Raw genomic sequence first — 23,203 nt, 5'->3', positions numbered from 1 at the left:
GCAGAGCCATGCACACTATACAGAGACAGAGCAGAGCCCTGCACACTATACAGAGACAGAGCAGAGTCCTGCACACTATACAGAGACAGAGCAGAGTCCTGTACACTATACAGAGACAGAGCAGAGTCCTGCACACTATACAGAGACAGAGCAGAGCCCTGCACACTATACAGAGACAGAGCAGAGTCCTGCACAAGACACAGAGACAGAGCAGAGTCCTGCACACTATACAGAGACAGAGAAGAGTCCTGCTCACTATACAGAGACAGAGCAGAGTCCTGCACACTATACAGAGACAGAGCAGAGTCCTGCACACTATACAGAGACAGAGCAGAGTCCTGCACACTATACAGAGACAGAGCAGAGTCCTGCACACTATACAGAGACAGAGCAGAGTCCTGCACACTATACAGAGACAGAGCAGAGTCCTGCACACTATACAGAGACAGAGCAGAGTCCTGCACACTATACAGAGACAGAGCAGAGCCCTGCACACTATACAGAGACAGAGCAGAGCCCTGCACACTATACAGAGACAGAGCAGAGTCCTGCACAAGACACAGAGACAGAGCAGAGTCCTGCGCACTATACAGAGACAGAGAAGAGTCCTGCACACTATACAGAGACAGAGCAGAGTCCTGCACACTATACAGAGACAGAGCAGAGTCCTGCGCACTATACAGAGACAGAGCAGAGTCCTGCTCACTATACAGAGACAGAGCAGAGTCCTGCACACTATACAGAGACAGAGCAGAGCCCTGCACACTATACAGAGACAGAGCAGAGTCCTGCACAAGACACAGAGACAGAGCAGAGTCCTGCGCACTATACAGAGACAGAGAAGAGTCCTGCACACTATACAGAGACAGAGCAGAGTCCTGCACACTATACAGAGACAGAGCAGAGTCCTGCGCACTATACAGAGACAGAGCAGAGTCCTGTACACTATACAGAGACAGAGCAGAGTCCTGCTCAATATACAGAGACAGAGCAGAGTCCTGCACACTATACAGAGACAGAGCAGAGCCCTGCACACTATACAGAGACAGAGCAGAGCCCTGCACACTATACAGAGACAGAGCAGAGTCCTGCACACTATACAGAGACAGAGCAGAGCCCTGCACACTATACAGAGACAGAGCAGAGCCCTGCACACTATACAGAGACAGAGCAGAGTCCTGCTCAATATACAGAGACAGAGCAGAGTCCTGCGCACTATACAGACACAGAGCAGAGTCCTGTATACTATACAGAGACAGAGCAGAGCCCTGCACACTATACAGAGACAGAGCAGAGTCCTGTACAAGACACAGAGACAGAGCAGAGTCCTGTACACTATACAGAGACAGAGAAGAGTCCTGTACACTATACAGAGGCAGAGCAGAGTCCTGTATACTATACAGAGACAGAGCAGAGTCCTGCACAAGACACAGAGACAGAGCAGAGTCCTGTACACTATACAGAGACAGAGAAGAGTCCTGTACACTATACAGAGACAGAGCAGAGTCCTGTATACTATACAGAGACAGAGCAGAGTCCTGTATACTATACAGAGACAGAGCAGAGTCCTGCACAAGACACAGAGACAGAGCAGAGCCCTGCACACTATACAGAGACAGAGCAGAGCCCTGCACACTATACAGAGACAGAGCAGAGTCCTGCACACTATACAGAGACAGAGCAGAGTCCTGCTCACTATACAGAGACAGAGCAGAGTCCTGCACACTATACAGAGACAGAGCAGAGTCCTGCACACTATACAGAGACAGAGCAGAGTCCTGCACACTATACAGAGACAGAGCAGAGTCCTGCACAAGACACAGAGACAGAGCAGAGTCCTGCACACTATACAGAGACAGAGCAGAGCCCTGCACACTATACAGAGACAGAGCAGAGCCCTGCACACTATACAGAGACAGAGCAGAGTCCTGTACACTATACAGAAACAGAGCAGAGTCCTGCACACTATACAGAGACAGAGCAGAGCCCTGCACACTATACAGAGACAGAGCAGAGTCCTGCGCACTATACAGAGACAGAGCAGAGTCCTTCGCACTATACAGAGACAGAGAAGAGTCCTGTACACTATACAGAGACAGAGCAGAGTCCTGCACACTATACAGAGACAGCGCAGAGTCCTGCGCACTATACAGAGACAGAGCAGAGTCCTGTATACTATACAGAGACAGAGCAGAGCCCTGCACACTATACAGAGACAGAGCAGAGTCCTGCACAAGACACAGAGACAGAGCAGAGTCCTGTACACTATACAGAGACAGAGAAGAGTCCTGTACACTATACAGAGACAGAGCAGAGTCCTGTATACTATACAGAGACAGAGCAGAGTCCTGTATACTATACAGAGACAGAGAAGAGTCCTGTACAAGACACAGAGACAGAGCAGAGTCCTGTACACTATACAGAGACAGAGAAGAGTCCTGTACACTATACAGAGACAGAGCAGAGTCCTGTACACTATACAGAGACAGAGCAGAGTCCTGCACACTATACAGAGACAGAGCAGAGCCCTGCACACTATACAGAGACAGAGCAGAGCCCTGCGCACTATACAGAGACAGAGCAGAGTCCTGCACACTATACAGAGACAGAGCAGAGTCCTGCACACTATACAGAGACAGAGCAGAGTCCTGCACACTATACAGAGACAGAGCAGAGCCCTGCGCACTATACAGAGACAGAGCAGAGTCCTGCACACTATAGAGAGACAGAGCAGAGTCCTGCGCACTATACAGAGACAGAGCAGAGTCCTGTACACTATACAGAGACAGAGCAGAGTCCTGCACACTATACAGAGACAGAGCAGAGTCCTGTACACTATACAGAGACAGAGCAGAGCCCTGCACACTATACAGAGACAGAGCAGAGCCCTGCACACTATACAGAGACAGAGCAGAGTCCTGCACACTATACAGAGACAGAGCAGAGCCCTGCACACTATACAGAGACAGAGCAGAGTCCTGTATACTATACAGAGACAGAGCAGAGTCCTGCACACTATACAGAGACAGAGCAGAGTCCTGCACACTATACAGAGACAGAGCAGAGCCCTGCACACTATACAGAGACAGAGCAGAGTCCTGTATACTATACAGAGACAGAGCAGAGTCCTGCACACTATACAGAGACAGAGCAGAGTCCTGCACACTATACAGAGACAGAGCAGAGCCCTGCACACTATATAGAGACAGAGCAGAGTCCTGCACACTATACAGAGACAGAGCAGAGTCCTGCGCACTATACAGAGACAGAGCAGAGTGCTGCACACTATACAGAGACAGAGCAGAGCCCTGCACACTATACAGAGACAGAGCAGAGTCCTGCACACTATACAGACACAGAGCAGAGTCCTGCACACTATACAGGGACAGAGCAGAGTCCTGCACACTATATAGAGACAGAGCAGAGTCCTGCACACTATACAGAGACAGAGCAGAGCCCTGCACACTATACAGAGACAGAGCAGAGCCCTGCACACTATACAGAGACAGAGCAGAGTCCTGCACACTATGCAGAGACAGAGCAGAGCCCTGCACACTATACAGACACAGAGCAGAGTCCTGCACACTATACAGAGACAGAGCAGAGCCCTGCACACTATACAGAGACAGAGCAGAGTCCTGCTCACTATACAGAGACAGAGCAGAGTCCTGCACACTATACAGAGACAGAGCAGAGTGCTGCACACTATACAGAGACAGAGCAGAGTCCTGCACACTATACAGAGACAGAGCAGAGCCCTGCACACTATACAGAGACAGAGCAGAGTCCTGCACACTATACAGAGACAGAGCAGAGTCCTGCTCACTATACAGAGACAGAGCAGAGCCCTGCACACTATATAGAGACAGAGCAGAGCCCTGCACACTATACAGAGACAGAGCAGAGCCCTGCACACTATACAGAGACAGAGCAGAGTCCTGCACACTATACAGAGACAGAGCAGAGTCCTGCACACTATACAGAGACAGAGCAGAGTCCTGCTCACTATACAGAGACAGAGCAGAGTCATGTACACTATACAGACACAGAGCAGAGTCCTGCACACTATACAGAGACAGAGCAGAGTCCTGCACACTATATGTGACGCCCAGCTGCGCTTGGTATCACAGATCCTGGAAGAGTGCATTGATGGATTCCTCCACAAGAGGCCCCCATAACCATTCACACATCTCCACCTTCCACCTCAGACCGGCAGAGGGAGCCCGTTAGGGATAGATAAATAAGGAAGGTGGAGCCAGGCAGCGGTTAGTTGTTAGTCTAGACTGGAGTCGACAGAGAGCCAAACCTGTTGAGAGAGTTCCTGCAGTAGAGAAGCCTGAGAGAGGTCAGTCTGCAGTGGAGCACAGTCCAGACTCAGTTGTAGCTCAGAGTAGTGAGCTTTAGGTGTGCTGGCGCCATAAGATCGGTGAAGCGCGGCAAGCTGCCGTTAGTGTGTATAGCCTAGTGAGGGCCCGAGTAGGCCGAAGGCGTGTGGAGAGTTAGTACATAGGGTGCAGAGGAGATTAACCAACTCACCCCGAAGCTTTTTCCGGACACCGGGTCCAAAGCTTACCGGAATCTCTAAGACCCAGTAAGGCATAACCGGAATCCCTGGAGAACTACAAGTCCCAGGATCGCTAAAGTGCTGATACGCAACAGAGCCGGGAGACACATAGGCCCGCAGGTAAGGAGCGTGTACTCCAAGAAAAGGCCCTACCACAAGGTCAGCCAGCGCAGGACAGAGACAAAGTTAGGCCTAGCTCCAGGCAGGTCAGAAACTTACTACGCAGAGGCAAGAGACAGGAGGCCCTACACCCACTCATTGGGGAGGATCCGGACATACACCCTTCACCCTACAGTGCTCCGGGATGTGCCTGAATTTCCATCAGTAAAAGGTACTGAAGTGACTATCGTGTCTGTCCCTGTTCTTGCTCGGACCCGGCTGGGTCTCGTCTGTCCTGCATTCCTCTTCATACACTGCCCTGAGGCCCAGCTCCACCTGTGGGGAGCCATACCATCAAGCTGCCTTATCACCGGCCTCAGCGGACTGCGCAGCGCTGGTGATTCTCACCAGAAACCACAGGTGGCGTGACGAACTTTAATAAAATTAATAACTACGCTTTTAAAAAGGGACCCCAGGGTACGGGCCCGGGAGCCGACCACCGCGACATCCTTAAGGCTAAAGGCCCGAGTAACCGAGTAATCCCCATCCCCTGAGCTAGTCATCTCTTTCCTGGCGTTATGAACAGGATAGTGTGCCCGCTGCAACGACGGAGTTTTATGCCCGTTGCCACCGGGTACTGTGCGGCTTTATTCTGAACTGAGTACGTAAAGTTGTGGTGAAGGTTGCCGCCATTTTTGGGCCGCCGAGCGAGAAGAAGGGCGTAACCGCGGGAAAATTAGGGGCGTACCTGCAAAAGAGCGCGAAGCCCCGGACACGCCTCATGCCTCGACGTCAAATCAGGAATCGCCAGGTCCTGTACGGAGCGTCGCTGAACGCTCTGACGTAGGACGCAAGCGACACAAGGTCCTGAAGACAACCGTCGCCTGCGGAGCTGCGGCCTACCGGAAGAAAAACTAGAAGGTAGGCCACGGTTAACAATGGGGGCGCCAAGATGTCCGACGAACAGCATAACGCCGACCTACCGGTTAACGTCCCTGAGGTTCAACCTGCGCCCGATGATGAGCAGGCAGAGGCCGCCGCTCCACCAACGGCGCCTGTAACACCTGTTATTCCTGTGACTTTACCGTACATTCCTGGAGCGGAGTGGCTCCCCCAGTACAACGGCAAACCAGATACCCTGTCTGGATTCAAACGGAAGATATGTGGTATCTTGGACATGTACTCTATGACAGGCAAGCAGAGGGCCGCTGTATTAGGACAACTGACTGGTGCTGCAGAACGGGAAGTGGAAACATGGTCGGCCGCAGACCGGGTGTCAGTGTCCGCAATATTCCAAAAACTACAGACTGTCTTTGAGGACCTTACTGAGGCGGACCTCCAGATGAGGTTCTACAGCTGCTCCCAACAACCAGAGGACAATGTTCGGGACTACGCCTGGCGTCTACAGGGGGCCCTGCGGGCTCTGAACCAGGTTAGTCCAACCAGGGTTGAGAATGAGAACAAGATGCTGAAGGAACAGTTTGTCCGGGGACTGAGGTCTCCAGAGGAGAGCAGGACTGTGCGTTGGTGGTCCCTGGATCATCCAGATGTCACCTTTGACAATCTTAAGGACATGGCTATAAAAGGACTGCAGCCCCTGGAAACAAATGCCATCCAATGTTACCAGGGTGGGGCTACCCCAGTGCCTGCTACACCAACCTATTCCCCAGTGGCTGCTGAAGCTAAAGTCCCAGCAACGTCCCCTAAAGAACTGGACAGTTTGCGCTCTGAAGTGCGTCAGTTGAGTAAAACCCTGACCACTGTGCTGAGTGCCCTGCAGCTGCGGACGGAGCCCGAGGAAGGAGGGAAGATCCTGTTAGCCGATAGCCCTTAGGATGTCCCCTGGATGCGGAGGAGGAGAAGGCCAACACCACCCTCGCCAAGGACCAGTGACCAGCGCCGTCCACAGAAGGACTCAGCCTGCTACCGCTGCCGCAAGACCGGACACATCGCCCAGAATTGTCCTTTAAACGAGAAAACCCTGGGTCCGAGGGCCGACACCCAGGAGTAAACTCACCAGGCCCATCAGACTGGTACAACAGGTTCGTCAGAGGAAGACCTTTCCTGTCCATTGTGTTGGATGGGATCTCGACGCATGCTCTGCTAGACACAGGATCTCAGGTAACCATCATGCCTGACGTCCTCTACAAGAGGTTCTGGTCCATGGACGACCTACGTCCGCCAGCTTCAAATCTTTCTGTTTATGCCTCAAATGGACTCCCCTTAACCTACTCGGGGTTAAGAATGTGACAGTAAAGGTGGGGAGAGTGGAGCTGAAGGACCAGGGACTAATTGTAGTAGAGACCAATCCTGATGACACTAATCCGTATATGGTACTTGGCACTAACATAGTTGGTAACTGTTTGGGAGAAGTTGTGTTCTTGCTCCAACAGATAGCTGACACTGCCAGACCAGGGCAGAGGAGGGCGCTGCAGAGAGAGATCCGCGTCCTGATGTACCAACAGCAAGTAAGGTTAACAGATGGTGAAATTGGTAATGTACGGGTGACAGACCCCATACCCATTGTCATCCCCCCAATGAGTGAAATGCTCATCTGGTGTAGAGCTGCCATAGGTCTTAGAGGACAGAGCTACCAGGCGGTAGTAGAACCCCTTTGCTCTGAACATAGACCCACGCTCTTAACTGCCAGGGGAGTGGTAGATGTACGTAATGGGAGGGTGCCCGTCCGTCTTCTCAACTTAGGGGAAGATGAGGTCAGACTGCCACGTTATGCCACTGTTGCCAAATTACATGCTGTCTATAACAACTGTATCCATGTGGTGGAGTCCTTAACTTCACCAGAAGAAGAGGAGGATAATGACCCTGCAACCCAGGTGGAGGACTGGTGTCAACAGCTCCATGTTGGGACGGACACCACTTCTGCCCATCAGAAACAGGGTGTACACCGGGTGGTTCAAGAATACGCACAGGTGTTCAGTAAACATCCACTTGACTTCGGGAGGGTTAAGGGGGTTCAACATCATATCCCCACAGGTGACCATCCACCCATCAAAGAACGTTACAGGCCTATACCACCAGCTCACTACCAGAAGGCTAAGGAAATGCTGCATGACATGAGGAAGGCAGGAGTGATAAGGGAGAGTTGTAGTCCCTGGGCAGATCCCCTAGTGCTGGTTAGGAAAAAGGACGGGAGCATGAGAATGTGTGTAGATTACCGTCAAGTAAATCGCATTACACATAAGGATGCATACCCTTTACCACGCATAGAGGAGTCCCTAGCTGCCTTAAAGTCTGCAAATTACTTCTCCACCCTTGACCTCACTAGTGGGAACTGGCAAGCAGCTGTGGCTGAGGAGGATCAGGAGAAGACGGCCTTCACCACCCCGATGGGACTCTGCGAGTTCAATAGCATGCCATTTGGACTCTGCAATGCCCCCGGAACGTTCCAGAGATTGATGGAGTGCTGGCTGGGACACCGCAACTTCGAGACTGTGTTACTTTACCTGGATGATGTAATTGTGTACTCCAGAATGTACCAGGAGCACTTGAAGCACCTGGCAGAGGTATTTGAGTCACTGTCCCGGTATCGGATGAAGATGAAGCCCTCAAAGTGCCACCTGCTCAAGAGAAAGGTACAGTACCTGGGGCACATTGTCAGTCCGGAAGGAGTAGCACCAGACCCGGAGAAAGTCACTGCCATCCAGAAATGGCCGGAGCCGAAGAACCTCAAGGAGGTGCGTCAGTTCTTGGGACTAGTAGGATACTACCGGAGGTTTGTAAAGGACTACACAAAGAAAGCAGCTCCTCTGCAAGACCTCCTGGTAGGGCAGTCCCCCAAAGGCAGGAATCCCCCATTCCACTGGGGTAAGGAGCAAGCCGAGTCGTTTCAGGAGATGAAGGAGATCCTGACAGGCGATGAGATCCTTGCCTACCCTGACTACAGGCAACCGTTCCTGCTGTATACTGATGCCAGCAACGAAGGGCTGGGTGCTGTTCTAAGTCAGAAGCAGAATGGCCAGGAGAAAGTCATCGCATATTCAAGCAGGAAGCTCCGCCCGTCCGAGAGGAACCCAGAGAACTATAGCAGCTTTAAGTTGGAGTTCCTGGCCTTGGTCTGGGCCATCACAGAAAGGTTCAAGCACTATCTAGCCTTCAGTAAGTTCACTGCCTTCACTGATAACAACCCCTTGACCCATCTTGAAACAGCTAAGCTAGGAGCACTGGAACAACAATGGATGGCTCGGCTGTCAAACTACCAATTCACAATCATATACCGGGCCGCAAGAACGCCAACGCCGATGCCCTGTCTAGGATGCCTCACCAGTCAGACACAGAAGAAGAAGTGGATGACCTGGAGGAGATTGAACTACCTGCCTTTCACCAGAATGGGATGATCCACGAGCAACGAGGCTCCAGGAGGCAGCGTGAAAAGACGTTAAACCCCCTTCCTCACCACAGCTGGAAAGAGACCCAGGACAGTGACACGGTTGTCAGTGTAACGGGTCCGGGAGGCGGAACCTCTGAGCTATTATACAAGGGGGCGGCCCTTGTAAGGGAGCGGGTGGCAGTCTCTGGGTGAACGGACAGGGAGTTACGGCAAGTGATCAGGGCAGTCTCTGGGTAAGGGGTAGGTACGACCTGTGATGGCAGAGCCTCCGGGTAGGCTAGCAGGCAGGTGGTAGATGTGTGCTCCCAGGTGAGCAAGCGAGAGTCTCTGGAATAGCAGGTGGTCACGGCACGTGACGGCGGAACCTCCGGGCTGGCAGGCAGGTAGGTAACGGAGAAGCGCTCCCAGGTGAGCGGGCAAGAGTCTCTGGAATAGCTGGTGGTCACCGCACGTGACAACGGGACCTCCGGGCTGGCAAGTAGGCAGGTAACGGAGATGCGCTCCCAGGTGAGCGGGCAAGAGTCTCTGAGATAGCTGGTGGTCACAGCACGTGACAACGGAGCCTCCGGGCTGGCAAGCAGGCAGATAACGGAGAAGCGCTCCCAGGTGAGCGGGCAAGCTGGTCCATAGACAGACTGACCGGAGTAGTAAGGCAGACCGTCGGACCTCAGGCAAGCAGGCAGGTAGCTGATATGCGCTCCCAGGTGAGCGGGCAGGCTGGTCCTTTAGACAGACTGACAGGAGTAGTAAGGCAGACCGTCGGACCTCAGACTGGCAGACAGGTAACAAGTATTCAGGCAGGAATCAGACAGGTAACTAGCAGGAAACTGGCAGGAAACTGGCAGGTAACTGGCAACGGGACCTGAGGGCTGAAGCACAGGTGAGACACAGGTGCAAACAACATTGCTCGGGCACCTCCATCTTGGAGGAGGTGCCTTATATATGATGAAGTCCTCCGGCCATTGGCCGGGGACTCCTTAGGACGACGCGCGCGGTCCCTTTAAGAGGAGGGGAGCGCGCGCGCGCCCTAAGCACAGGGGCCGGGAAGGAGCGCGCGCTGAGAGCAGAGCGGGAGGAGGACGCCGGGAAGGAGCGCGCGCTGACAGCAGAGCAGGAGGAGGACGCCGGGACGGAGCGCGCGCTGACAGCAGAGCGGGGAGAGGACGCCGGGCACGGAGCAGAGCGGTGAGGGGAGCAGCGTCCCTGCCTAGCAGAGGGCAGGGACGCCAGCGCTACAGTACCCCCCCCTTTAGGCCCCCCCTTTTTTAGGCCAGACAGAAATTTAGCTAGGATGAGAGGGGCATGGATGTTCTCCCGGGGCTCCCACGTTCTCTCCTCAGGACCAAACCCCTTCCAATCTACCAGAAAAAAGGTCTTTCCTCTTACCCTTTTTGTGGCAAGAATGTTCTCTACCTCAAACTCGTCCTCAGCAGAAACCGGAGCAGGAGGCGTACCTGTAGACTTGGAAAAAGAGTTAAGCACTACAGGTTTGAGGAGAGACACATGGAAGGAGTTAGGGATCCGTAAGTTGGCCGGGAGTTTCAATTTATAGGCCACCGGGTTGATCTGACTGATGACCTCCAGTGGGCCGATGAACCGAGGCCCTAACTTATAGGAAGGGATCTTGAGCCGGACATATTTGGACGAGAGCCAGACTTTATCCCCAGGGCGGAATTGAGGAGGGTCCAGACGTTTTTTGTCAGCGTGTCTTTTCATACGCTCGGATGACAGAAGGAGTGCGGACCGGGTACTCTCCCATATGGAGGAAAATTTGTTAACAAGAGATTCCGCAGCCGGATTGTCCGCCGAGGTGGAGACGGGAAACGGGATCCGAGGATGCTGACCGTAGACTATAAAAAACGGGGATTTGGAGGAAGACTCGCTCTCGTGATTGTTGTACGAGAATTCGGCCCATGGCAGGAGATCCACCCAGTCAGAATGGTGGGCATTAACGAAGTGCCGAAGGTAACTGGTCAGGTTCTGATTGATCCGCTCCACTTGACCATTAGACTGTGGGTGGTAAGCGGAGGAGAAGTCCAGGGTGACGTCCAGCAATTTACAAGTGGCTCTCCAGAAACGGGAAGTGAACTGTACCCCACGATCCGACACGATGTGACGGGGCAGGCCATGAAGACGGAAGATGTGGTGGATAAAGTCTTTAGCCAGCTCGGGTGCAGACGGAAGACCTGGCAGTGGAATGAAGTGAGCCATCTTGGAGAAGCGGTCAGCGACCACCCAAATGACCGTACAACCGGCAGAGACGGGTAGATCAGTAATGAAGTCCATCGCTATATGCTGCCAGGGGGCAGCAGGTACTGGCAGAGGTAGGAGGCGGCCGGCCGGCAGGTGTCTCGGAACTTTGTTGCGGGCGCAGGACACACAGGCAGAAACAAAGTCTATCACATCCTTGTGCAGGTTAGGCCACCAGTAGTGCCGGGTAATAAGCTGGAGGGTCTTTTTCTGACCGGCGTGGCCAGCTAGTTTAGACGAATGACCCCAGTGTAGGATCTTCTCCCGATCAGGTACTGGTACGAACGTCTTACCAGGAGGAAGACGATTTAGACTCACGGGAGCCACCTGCATTACTCTGGCGGGATCGATGATATGTTTCGGATCCTCCTCGAGATCAGACACCAGAAAGGACCGAGACAAGGCGTCCGCCTTGACGTTTTTGTCAGCCGGGCGAAAATGAAGGACAAAATCAAAACGAGCAAAAAACAAGGACCACCGGGCTTGGCGCGGGTTAAGTCTCTGGGCATGCTGGAGGTAAGCCAAGTTCTTGTGGTCAGTGTAAATTATTACCGGGTGAAGAGCCCCCTCGAGCAGGTAACGCCACTCCTCCAATGCCAGTTTGATGGCCAATAACTCTCGGTCTCCTATGGAATAGTTGCGCTCAGAGGAGGAGAAGAGTTTAGAGAAGAAGCCACAAGTTACCATCCTCCCGGAAGATGATTTTTGAGTAAGTACCGCTCCGGCTCCAGAGGAGGAGGCGTCAACTTCCAGGAAGAACTGTTTGTTGCCATCTGGGCGATGCAGCACCGGGGCGGAAGAGAAGGCCTGTTTAAGGGAAAGAAAGGCCTCCTCTGCTTCGGGTGGCCACTCTTTGGGATTAGTACCTTTACGGGTGAGCGCAGAAATTGGGGCCGTCCGGGAAGAGAAGTGTGGTATGAAGAGGCGGTAGTAGTTGGCGAAGCCCAGGAATCGCTGAATGGCCTTCAACCCCTCCGGTCGGGGCCATTTCTCGATGGCAGACAGTTTCTCAGGATCCATTTGTAGGCCGGTCTGAGAGATAATGTAGCCCAGAAACGGAAGCGAGGTCTGCTCAAAGAGGCACTTCTCAAATTTAGCGTAGAGATGGTTCTGCCTTAGCCTGAGCAGGACCTGACGAACGTCCCTCCGGTGAGTCTGGAGATCCGGAGAGAAGACCAAGATGTCGTCCAGGTACACCACTACGCAGGAGTAGAGAAGGTCCCGGAAGATGTCATTGACCAACTCTTGAAAGACGGCAGGAGCGTTACAGAGACCAAAGGGCATTACCAGGTATTCATAGTGGCCGTCCCGGGTGTTGAATGCCGTCTTCCATTCATCCCCCTGACGAATACGAACCAGGTTGTACGCCCCACGAAGGTCCAGTTTGGTGAAGATCCTAGCCCCCCTCAGGCGATCAAATAATTCTGGAATGAGCGGAAGGGGGTACTTATTCTTCACCGTGATCAGGTTTAGGCCTCTATAGTCTATACAGGGACGGAGAGAGCCGTCCTTCTTTTTGACGAAAAAGAAGCCTGCTCCCGCCGGGGAGGTAGATTTCCGGATGAATCCTCTGGCCAGATTCTCCTCAATATATTCGGACATTGACCGGGTCTCAGCAGCGGATAAAGGATAGATACGCCCACGGGGAGGAGTAGTACCGGGTAGCAGATCGATGGGACAGTCGTATGGTCTATGTGGTGGTAATGTCTCTGCCTCCTTTTTATTAAAGACATCTGCATAAGACCAATAAGGAATCGGAAGTCCAGGTAGATTAGCTGGGGTAGGAGAGGGACGGACGGGATGGACGGGAACCAGGCAGGTTTTATGACAGTCTTGTCCCCAGCGAAGGACCTCTCCGGTTTGCCAGTCTAGCACGGGTGCATGTCTCTGGAGCCAGGGCAGACCTAGCAAGAGGGCGTGAGAGAGTCCAGGCAGAACATGAAAGGAGATACTTTCAGAATGCAGCATTCCCACCTGCAGGGTAATGGATTCGGTGATGAGTTGAATGGGGCGAGGTAAGAGGCCCCCATCCACGGCAGCGACAGACAAGGGTACAGCCAGAGGTTTGGTAGGGATGCGGTATTTCTCAACCAGGGACTGTGAAATAAGGTTCCCGGCTGCTCCAGAGTCAAGTTGGGCTAGTTCGAAATAACGGTTCTCCCCGTAGATGATCGAAACTGACAACAGCAGGGATGGAGAGGATTTATTCTTGTCTAGGTGGACCTCTCTGAGCGAACCTAGACACAGGCGTTTCCCGACCTCTCCGGGCAGGCACGGATCCGGTGCTCCTTACTGCCACAGTAGAAGCAGCTCCCCTCGGCACGGCGTGAGTCCTGACGGGTTTTGACCATCTTGGTCTGGTCGACCTGCATAGGCTCAGGAGAGTGTACCTGGGGAGAGATGGAGGGAATGACGGGTTTCTGGAAAGTAGGAGCTAAACGTGGAATCCTTCTCTCACGGGTGACCTCTTTGGCACGCTCCTGGAACCGTAGGTCAATCCGGGTGGCAAGGGTTATTAGATCATCGAGAGAGGTAGGAATGTCCCGACCAGCAAGTTCATCTTTAATACGACCGGACAGACCCTCCCAGAAGACGGATACCAGAGCGTCGTTATCCCAGGCCAGCTCCGAGGCAAGGGTGCGGAACCGTATGGCATATTGGCCCACGGTGAGACCCTCCTGACGGAGGCGTAGCAGAGAGGATGCGGATGAGGTCTTCCGTCCGGGTTCGTCGAAGACTTTCCGGAAAGCCGAGAGAAAAGCAGGCAAGTTGGACACCAGGGGGTCTCCTCTCTCCCATAGAGGATTTAGCCAGGCCAGGGCCTCCCCGGTGAGATGGGACATGATAAAGGCAATTTTGGCCCGGTCGGAATTAAACTGATGGGACAAAAGTTCAAAGTGCAGGGTGCACTGATTTATGAAGCCCCGAGCCTGGACGGGGTCGCCTCCGAAGCGAGGAGGTGCAGAAAGCCGGGGTCCGGGGTAGGATACCATAGTATTAGTGGGCAGCGGAGCTGCCGGATTGCAAGATATGGCACTGGCGGAGGTTGTTGGTGGATCAGACAGGGTGTTCAGGCGAGTATTAACATTCCGCAGATGACCCAGGATGGCCTCCTGTTGGGACTTCTGACGGGACAGTTCAAGACAGAGGTCCGAGAGCGAGGGAGCTTGGGTGCCACCGGGTTCCATGGCCCGAGCAAACTGTAACGGGTCCGGGAGGCGGAACCTCTGAGCTATTATACAAGGGGGCGGCCCTTGTAAGGGAGCGGGTGGCAGTCTCTGGGTGAACGGACAGGGAGTTACGGCAAGTGATCAGGGCAGTCTCTGGGTAAGGGGTAGGTACGACCTGTGATGGCAGAGCCTCCGGGTAGGCTAGCAGGCAGATGGTAGATGTGTGCTCCCAGGTGAGCAAGCGAGAGTCTCTGGAATAGCAGGTGGTCACGGCACGTGACGGCGGAACCTCCGGGCTGGCAGGCAGGTAGGTAACGGAGAAGCGCTCCCAGGTGAGCGGGCAAGAGTCTCTGGAATAGCTGGTGGTCACCGCACGTGACAACGGGACCTCCGGGCTGGCAAGTAGGCAGGTAACGGAGATGCGCTCCCAGGTGAGCGGGCAAGAGTCTCTGAGATAGCTGGTGGTCACAGCACGTGACAACGGAGCCTCCGGGCTGGCAAGCAGGCAGATAACGGAGAAGCGCTCCCAGGTGAGCGGGCAAGCTGGTCCATAGACAGACTGACCGGAGTAGTAAGGCAGACCGTCGGACCTCAGGCAAGCAGGCAGGTAGCTGATATGCGCTCCCAGGTGAGCGGGCAGGCTGGTCCTTTAGACAGACTGACAGGAGTAGTAAGGCAGACCGTCGGACCTCAGACTGGCAGACAGGTAACAAGTATTCAGGCAGGAATCAGACAGGTAACTAGCAGGAAACTGGCAGGAAACTGGCAGGTAACTGGCAGGTAACTGGCAACGGGACCTGAGGGCTGAAGCACAGGTGAGACACAGGTGCAAACAACATTGCTCGGGCACCTCCATCTTGGAGGAGGTGCCTTATATATGATGAAGTCCTCCGGCCATTGGCCGGGGACTCCTTAGGACGACGCGCGCGGTCCCTTTAAGAGGAGGGGAGCGCGCGCGCGCGCGCGCCCTAAGCACAGGGGCCGGGAAGGAGCGCGCGCTGAGAGCAGAGCGGGAGGAGGACGCCGGGAAGGAGCGCGCGCTGACAGCAGAGCAGGAGGAGGACGCCGGGACGGAGCGCGCGCTGACAGCAGAGCGGGGAGAGGACGCCGGGCACGGAGCAGAGCGGTGAGGGGAGCAGCGTCCCTGCCTAGCAGAGGGCAGGGACGCCAGCGCTACAGTCAGCCGCATCAAGGAGCTGATAACCCAAGAAGGTGCCTCCCTGGAGAAAGATGCGTCTCTGCAAGCAAAGCAGCTGTGGAACGAGAGAAGCCGGCTGTTTATCTACCGTGAGACGCTGTGCCGGAGGTACGTCAATCCAAAAACCCATGAGATGGTATGGCAGATAGTGGTCCCCAAGACAGACATACAAATGGTGTTGATGGCTTACCACGATCAGGCGGGGCACTTTGGCTGGAAAAAGCTAGAGACCCTGCTGAAGTGTCGATTCTACTGGGTGGGAATGCGCAGCTCCATTGAGAGGTGGTGCCGAGACTGTGGACCCTGTGGCCTAAGAAGAAAAGACTACAGAAGCCAGAAGGCGCCCCTGCAACCCATCAAGACGACTCGACCCCTGGAGATCGTGGCCCTGGACCATGTCAAGCTGTCCCCCAGCAGGTCAGGGTACTCCTATGCTCTGACCATGGTGGATCACTACTCACGTTTCCTGGTGGTCGCCCCCGTCAAAGACCTGACGGCAGAGACAGCAGCAAAGACGTTCCAAGCGTATTTCTGTAGACCCCATGGTTACCCTGAGCAGGTACTGACTGACCAAGGCACGGCCTTTGAGGCTGAGTTGTTCAAGGAGTTCTGCCATCTCTACGGGTGTAAAAAGATCAGAACTACACCGTACCACCCACAAACCAACGGTCTCTGTGAGAAGATGAATATCATCATCGACCTGCTAAAGACCATACCACTTGAGGAGAGAAATCGGTGGCCAGACCTACTACCAGACCTAGTGGATCAGTACAATCATATACCAGTAAGTTCCACCAACTGCACTCCGGCATATCTCATGCGGGCAAGGCCAGGAAAGCTGCCCATGGATCTGGAGCTTGGTGTTGTGGAGCCTGAAGCTGACATGACCACTGAGGACAGGGACAAGACCAGACAAGAGCAGTACAGAAGAGTACAAGCTTGTGTCGATGACAGTCTCACTCGAGCAAGAGAAAAGCAGGAGGCGCACTACAACAAAAACGTGCCCGCAGAACCCTTCACACCTGGCGAAACATTATTGAAAAGGAAAAGACGCAACCACAAACTTGATGACCAGTGGGAAAAAAAACCCTAAACTGTGTTACCGTCAAGATTTGACAACAAGAAGACATGCATAATCAGTCGTGATGGAGGAAGGACGACTGCAACAGTGTCCAGGGACCACCTAAAGTTGTGTCCAGACTTACTGAAACCCCAAGAAAAAGTGCCTCTCACAACCCAGGAAGAACCTAAAGAAGCGGTGATCCACACTGACCTAGGAGACTTCCTGGCAGATTGGCCTCAAATAGGAGGTGCAGTAATCATTCCAGTACTCCAATTCTACGAACAGCCCGAAAACCCTCCAGAGCAAGTTGTACATGTAAGTGCTGCAGAAGAGCCAGCTCAAGAAGTGTCCCCGGATGAAGGATCCCCGGCAGGAGCAGAGCAAGAGGGCCCAGCCAATGGTAGACTTGCCAGTCCAAGAGAGCGGTTAAGGCAGTTTTACAACATGGTCACACATAGAACTGATAGAGTAACTGAGGATACAGACACTGATACCCCACCACCTATTGCACTACGCAGATCAGTACGCAGCACGAGAGGTAAACCCCCTGCTAGGAACACTCAATAAATAGTCAAATTTCTGAAAATGTAGATAGTTACCCCTGGGGTATTGTGTAATAAATTGGAATGTACTGTATTATTGTGTACTTTCTTTAATGTATGTCTTTATTCATTTGTGCTCTACCTCACTAATTTCTTTATTATTTACCTAAGAACTGCGTGGCTGAGGACTGTGTGCAGCCCAAAAACTGCTTTTGTACATATCTGCGCTCCCTGGAGTGCCCCTTTTAGGTGACCTCATAAGGAAAACCTGTCTGGAGTGGCTCTCTTGGAGGTCCAACTCGGGATCTTCATGCCTTGCAGCCACCCCAGGGCCTATGTTGAGGGTTTGGGACAGGTCCCTCAAAAACCACCAAGTACTCTACCTTGTGAGACGGACATCCTTTCTGGGAACCTCACCACAAGAGACTTGAATTCTGAGGACACTTCGTATTTGTTATTGTTATGCAACGTTTAAGATTGGTGCCTCCCATAAAGGGAAGATTGTTCTTATTGTTATTGCATTGTTCATGTTTCCTATTGTTATTGTTTTATAAAATGTACTTCAGCCCGGGAGTGCTGAGCTTAACTAGGGGGGAATGTGACGCCCAGCTGCGCTTGGTATCACAGATCCTGGAAGAGTGCATTGATGGATTCCTCCACAAGAGGCCCCCATAACCATTCACACATCTCCACCTTCCACCTCAGACCAGCAGAGGGAGCCCGTTAGGGATAGATAAATAAGGAAGGTGGAGCCAGGCAGCGGTTAGTTGTTAGTCTAGACTGGAGTCGACAGAGAGCCAAACCTGTTGAGAGAGTTCCTGCAGTAGAGAAGCCTGAGAGAGGTCAGTCTGCAGTGGAGCACATTCTAGACTCAGTTGTAGCTCAGAGTAGTGAGCTTTAGGTGTGCCGGCGCCATAAGATCGGTGAAGCGCGGCAAGCTGCCGTTAGTGTGTATAGCCTAGTGAGGGCCCGAGTAGGCCGAAAGCGTGGAGAGTTAGTACATAGGGGGCAGATGAGCTTAACCAGCTCACCCCGAAGAATTTACCGGACACCGGGTCCGAAACTTACCGGGATCTCTAAGACCCAGTAAGGCATAACCGGAATCCCTGGAGAACTACAAGTCCCAGGATCGCTAAAGTGCTGATAAGTAACAGAGCCGGGAGACACATAGGCCCGCAGCTAAGGTGCGTGTACTCCAAGAAAAGGCCCTACCACAAGGTCAGCCAGCGCAGGACAGAGACAAAGTTAGGCCTAGCTCCAGGCAGGTCAGAAACTTACTACGCAGATGCAAGAGACAGGAGGCCCTACACCCACTCATTGGGGAGGATCCGGACATACACCCTTCACCCTACAGTGCTCCGGGATGTGCCTGAATTTTCATCAGTAAAAGGTACTGAAGTGACTATAGTGTCTGTCCCTGTCCTTGCTCTGACCCGGCTGGGTCTCGCCTGTCCTGCATCCCCCCTTCAAACGCTGCCCTGAGGCCCAGCTCCACCTGTGGGGAGCTATACCATCCAGCTGCCTTATCACCGGCCTCAGTGGACTGTGCAGCGCTGGTGATTCTCACCAGAAACCACAGGTGGCGTGACGAACTTTAATAAAATTAATAACTATCTACGCTTTTAAAAAAAGACCCCAGGGTACGAGCCCGGGAGCCGACCACCGCGACATCCTTAAGGCTAAAGGCCCGGGTAACTGAGTAATCCCCATCCCCCTGGGCTGGTCATATACAGAGACAGAGCAGAGTCCTGCACACTATACAGAGACAGAGCAGAGTCCTGCACACTATACAGAGACAGAGCAGAGTCCTGTACACTATACAGAGACAGAGCAGAGTCCTGCACACTATACAGAGACAGAGCAGAGCCCTGCACACTATACAGAGACAGAGCAGAGTCCTGCACACTATACAGAGACAGAGCAGAGTCCTGCACACTATACAGAGACAGAGAAGAGTCCTGTACAAGACACAGAGACAGTAGAGTGCTGCGCACGATACAGAGACAGCAGAGTGCTGCGCATAACACAGACAGAGCAAAGTCCTGCGCATAACACAGAGACAGAGCAGAGTCCTGCACACTATACAGAGACAGAGCAGAGTGCTGCGCACGATACAGGGCAGAGGCCGGCTCTTACCTCCCGCTCGCGCCTTGTCTGCACTCCTTGCTCCCACGTCTTGCGGCTCTTCTCCCGCAGGTCTCTGCGCTCTTGCTGGAATGATTTCTGCAAGAGACATGGATGCTGTGTGACCTGATCCCTGCGGCCGCCCTGATCCCTGCGGCCGCCCTGATCCCTGTGGCCGCCCTGATCTCTGCGGCTGTCCTGATCTCTGCGGTCGCCCTGATCTCTGCGGTCGCCCTGATCTCTGCGGCCGCCCTGATCTCTGCGGCCGCCCTGATCTCTGCGGCCGTCCTGATCTCTGCGGCCGTCCTGATCCCTGCGGCCGCCCTGATCCCTGTGGCCGCCCTGATCTCTGCGGTCGCCCTGATCTCTGCGGCCGCCCTGATCTCTGCGGTCGCCCTGATCTCTGCGGCCGCCCTGATCTTTGCGGCCGACCTGATCTCTGCGGCCGACCTGATCTCTGCGGCCGCCCTGATCTCTGCGGCCGCCCTAATCTCTGCGGTCGCCCTGATCTCTGCGGCTGCCCTGATCTCTGTGGCCGCCCTGATCTCTGTGGCCGCCCTCATCTCTGCGGCCGCCCTCATCTCTGCGGCCGCCCTGATCTCTGCGGCCGCCCTGATCTCTTCGGCCGCCCTGATCTCTGCGGCCGCCCTGATCTCTGCGGCCGCCCTGATCTCTGTGGCCGCCCTGATCTCTTCGGCCACCCTGAACTCTGCGGCTGCCCTGATCTCTGCGGCTGCCCTGATCTCTGTGGCCGCCCTGATCTCTTCGGCCACCCTGAACTCTGCGGCTGCCCTGATCTCTGTGGCCGCCCTGATCTCTTCGGCCACCCTGATCTCTGCGGCTGCCCTGATCCCTGTGGCCGCCCTGATCTCTGCGGCTGTCCTGATCTCTGCGGTCGCCCTGATCTCTGCGGCCGCCCTGATCTCTGCGGCCGCCCTGATCTCTGCGGCCGTCCTGATCCCTGCGGCCGCCCTGATCCCTGTGGCCGCCCTGATCTCTGCGGTCGCCCTGATCTCTGCGGCCGCCCTGAACTCTGCGGCTGCCCTGATCTCTGTGGCCGCCCTGATCTCTTCGGCCACCCTGATCTCTGCGGCTGCCCTGATCTCTGTGTCCGCCCTGATCTCTTCGGCCGCCCTGATCTCTGAGGCCGGCGGTGGCAGGGAGGATGGCGGGGGGATGGGTGACGCACCTCGATCTGCAGCAGCTCCTCGCGGTAGGTCCTCCCCAGGCTGCGCACCTGCTCCTCCATCCTCTCGATCAGCAGGCTGACGTCCTCGCTCTGCTTCTTCAGGTCCCGCACGTACTGCTCGTCCTTCCTCTTCAGCTCCTGGAAGAGATTCACACGGATCCACCAGAAACAAAACCTGTCACATCCGCTGGATCCCGGGGTGGGGGGGGGGGGGGGGGGCCAGCCTGCTGCAGACCAGCAGGATTCCCCAGCTTACTGACGCTCTCCCCAATGGCGACCAGCGCCTGGCCCTGCCCCCTATGGGTGGGGGCGGTATTGGGCAATTCCCCACCTGCTGCAGCGCCCCGATCAGGTTGTTCTTGTCCTCGATCAGCTGCCCGCACTGCTGCTGCTGCGAGTCCAGCAGCGCCCACAGCTCGTGCGGCAGCCGCTTCTCTCCGCTCAGACGCCATTTCTTGGTGATGTCTTCAAACTCCTCATAACTGCTATTGGCTTCACCGTCAACTTTCTCCACCCTGAACCCAACGAAAAAAACATGTAAGTGACGACGGGGGCGTCCAATAAGGACGTGACAGAGCCGCGTACCTAAAGGGCTAGTCTCATGTGCCAAGGAAAGACCCTAAATGTCTGACGGGTGAGGGTCTGGACTCTGTTTACAGAAACGCTTCCCCTCTTTTACTGTCGGGGTCAGGGAGGTGATGGCGCAGGAGCGAGTCTCTCCATTCACTTCTATGGGAGTCCAGAAAATTGGCGAGACATTTATGGCGTGATCTGAGGATATCCCATAGATGTCCGAACTCGTAAGGCCCCTTTAATTCTGAATGGATAAGGGTCCCGCACATGCGCTGCCACATCCCCTGAGGTGGGACCTCTAACACCAGGTCCATCCCTTTAAGTAGCTCCTCATGGGTTCACCTCAGCCTCCTCATCTCCTCCTCCTCTGCCCTCCGTTGCGTCTCTCTGGCATCTGCCGCCACCTGGATGTTGGTCACAAGTCCCGTCCCGTCGGACACCAGTTTACGCAGCCTCTGCCGGGAAACAGAAAATATCAAATGTAAAACTGCAGGAAATATGAGAAAATAAACCCAAAATGATGCGGGGGGACACCGGACCCCCAGCTCCCATCATCATCACTTTCTGGTCTGGGATCAGGTGATCTGCGATGCACTCCAGTGTCGGCTGATGTGACGTCTGCCCTCGGTATAATACATGTATCATCATGTAACCTGGAAACCATCAACAAGCAGGCAGCCAATCAGAGAATCTATTCTAGGTTTAGATATCCTGAACCCCGGCCCTAGTAGTGAGGTACAGGAGCGGCGTGACAGAAATGCCGGCACCTGTCCGTCACCTCCGACCACCCGATCTCGGTGAGGATCGGCAGTGAAGGGGTCGGGGTTTCACAGGAGACGAGACGGCTCAGTATATACTACAAACAATCGCACTGTCACAGGACTAAAAAAATAAAAAAAGTTTTAAAGAAATAATAAAAATTTGAGAAAGTTTGAATAGTTTCCTTTTTCCCCTCCAAAAATTGAGAAATGAAAAAATATTTAAAAATACAATTATTTTCTGCATCACTGCGTCCGGAAGACACCACTGATGGACGACTCAGGAGTTGTGGTTCATAGCCAGCACCCGACAGCATCAGTTTGGCCCCTCAAATGCCACTGTCAAGCGTACACTGAACAGGCCTTGACACGGCGGCTACACGACTTGACCAGGTGCCAATTGGGCTGATCCCCTTCCCACCAGGTGAGATCTGAGGCCTTCATAGGAGAGCGTCCATACTGCAGGACTCCGGGGCACAGTGTCACTCATTGAGGCTTCGCAGGTGATATGTCTGGGGGGTGGTTCGGTTATCTGTGGGTGTCCGGTGTTTCTGAGGCACGCTGGTGTTTTTCTCGGCACAATTACTGGGGACACATGATGCTTTGATTGCTTTTTATGGGATTTCTTTTGTGAAGATGTGGGGACCAAAAAAGAGCAATTCTGATGTTTTTGGGGATCAGCCGTGCTCAGGCTTGCTGCCTTTCTTCTTGAACATGTCGGCCGTGCTCGGGCTTGCTGCCTTTTTTCTTGAACATGTCGGCCGTGCTCGGGCTCGTTGCCTTTTATTCTTGAACATGTCGGCCGTGCTCGGGCTCGTTGCCTTTTATTCTTGAACATGTCGGCCGTGCTCGGGCTCGCTGCCTTTCTTCTTGAACATGTCGGCCGTGCTCGGGCTCGTTGCCTTTTATTCTTGAACATGTCGGTCGTGCTCGGGCTCGTTGCCTTTTATTCTTGAACATGTCGGCCGTGCTCGGGCTCGCTGCCTTTCTTCTTGAACATGTCGGCCGTGCTCGGGCTCGTTGCCTTTTATTCTTGAACATGTCGGCCGTGCTCGGGCTCGCTGCCTTTCTTCTTGAACATGTCGGCCGTGCTCGGGCTCGTTGCCTTTTATTTTTGAACATGTCGGCCGTGCTAGGGCTCGTTGCCTTTTATTTTTGAACATGTCGGCCGTGCTCCTGCCTTTCTTCTTGAACATGTTGGCCGTGCTCGGGCTCGTTGCCTTTTATTCTTGAACATGTCGGCCGTGCTCGGGCTCGCTGCCTTTCTTCTTGAACATGTCGGCCGTGCTCGGGCTCGTTGCCTTTTATTTTTGAACATGTCGGCC

The 23,203-nt window shown here is 54.1% G+C and overlaps 1 protein-coding gene across 3 annotated transcripts in view; it reads right to left on the bottom strand.

Annotated features, from left to right (window-relative positions):
• Positions 1-23,203, bottom strand: part of DRC1 (dynein regulatory complex subunit 1) — an 85,128-nt gene that overhangs the window by 36,139 nt on the left and 25,786 nt on the right. For all 3 annotated transcript variants that reach the window (XM_073673801.1, XM_073673800.1, XM_073673799.1), the window contains 4 exons: positions 21,463-21,575; positions 20,879-21,062; positions 20,548-20,685; positions 19,371-19,457 (listed from right to left, as the gene is read on the bottom strand). In XM_073673801.1, the coding sequence (XP_073529902.1) occupies positions 19,371-19,457; positions 20,548-20,685; positions 20,879-21,062; positions 21,463-21,575 (522 nt within the window). The remainder of the gene's footprint in view (positions 1-19,370; positions 19,458-20,547; positions 20,686-20,878; positions 21,063-21,462; positions 21,576-23,203) is intronic.

Source organism: Phyllobates terribilis, unplaced genomic scaffold, assembly GCF_046119375.1.
Source record: "Phyllobates terribilis strain yellow unplaced genomic scaffold, ASM4611937v1 Scaffold_3__8_contigs__length_932513732, whole genome shotgun sequence".
In the NCBI taxonomy this organism is placed as follows: Eukaryota; Metazoa; Chordata; class Amphibia; order Anura; family Dendrobatidae; genus Phyllobates; species Phyllobates terribilis.
The sequence above is the reverse complement of the archived record's forward strand: the minus strand, read 5'-3'. Positions and strand labels throughout refer to the sequence as shown.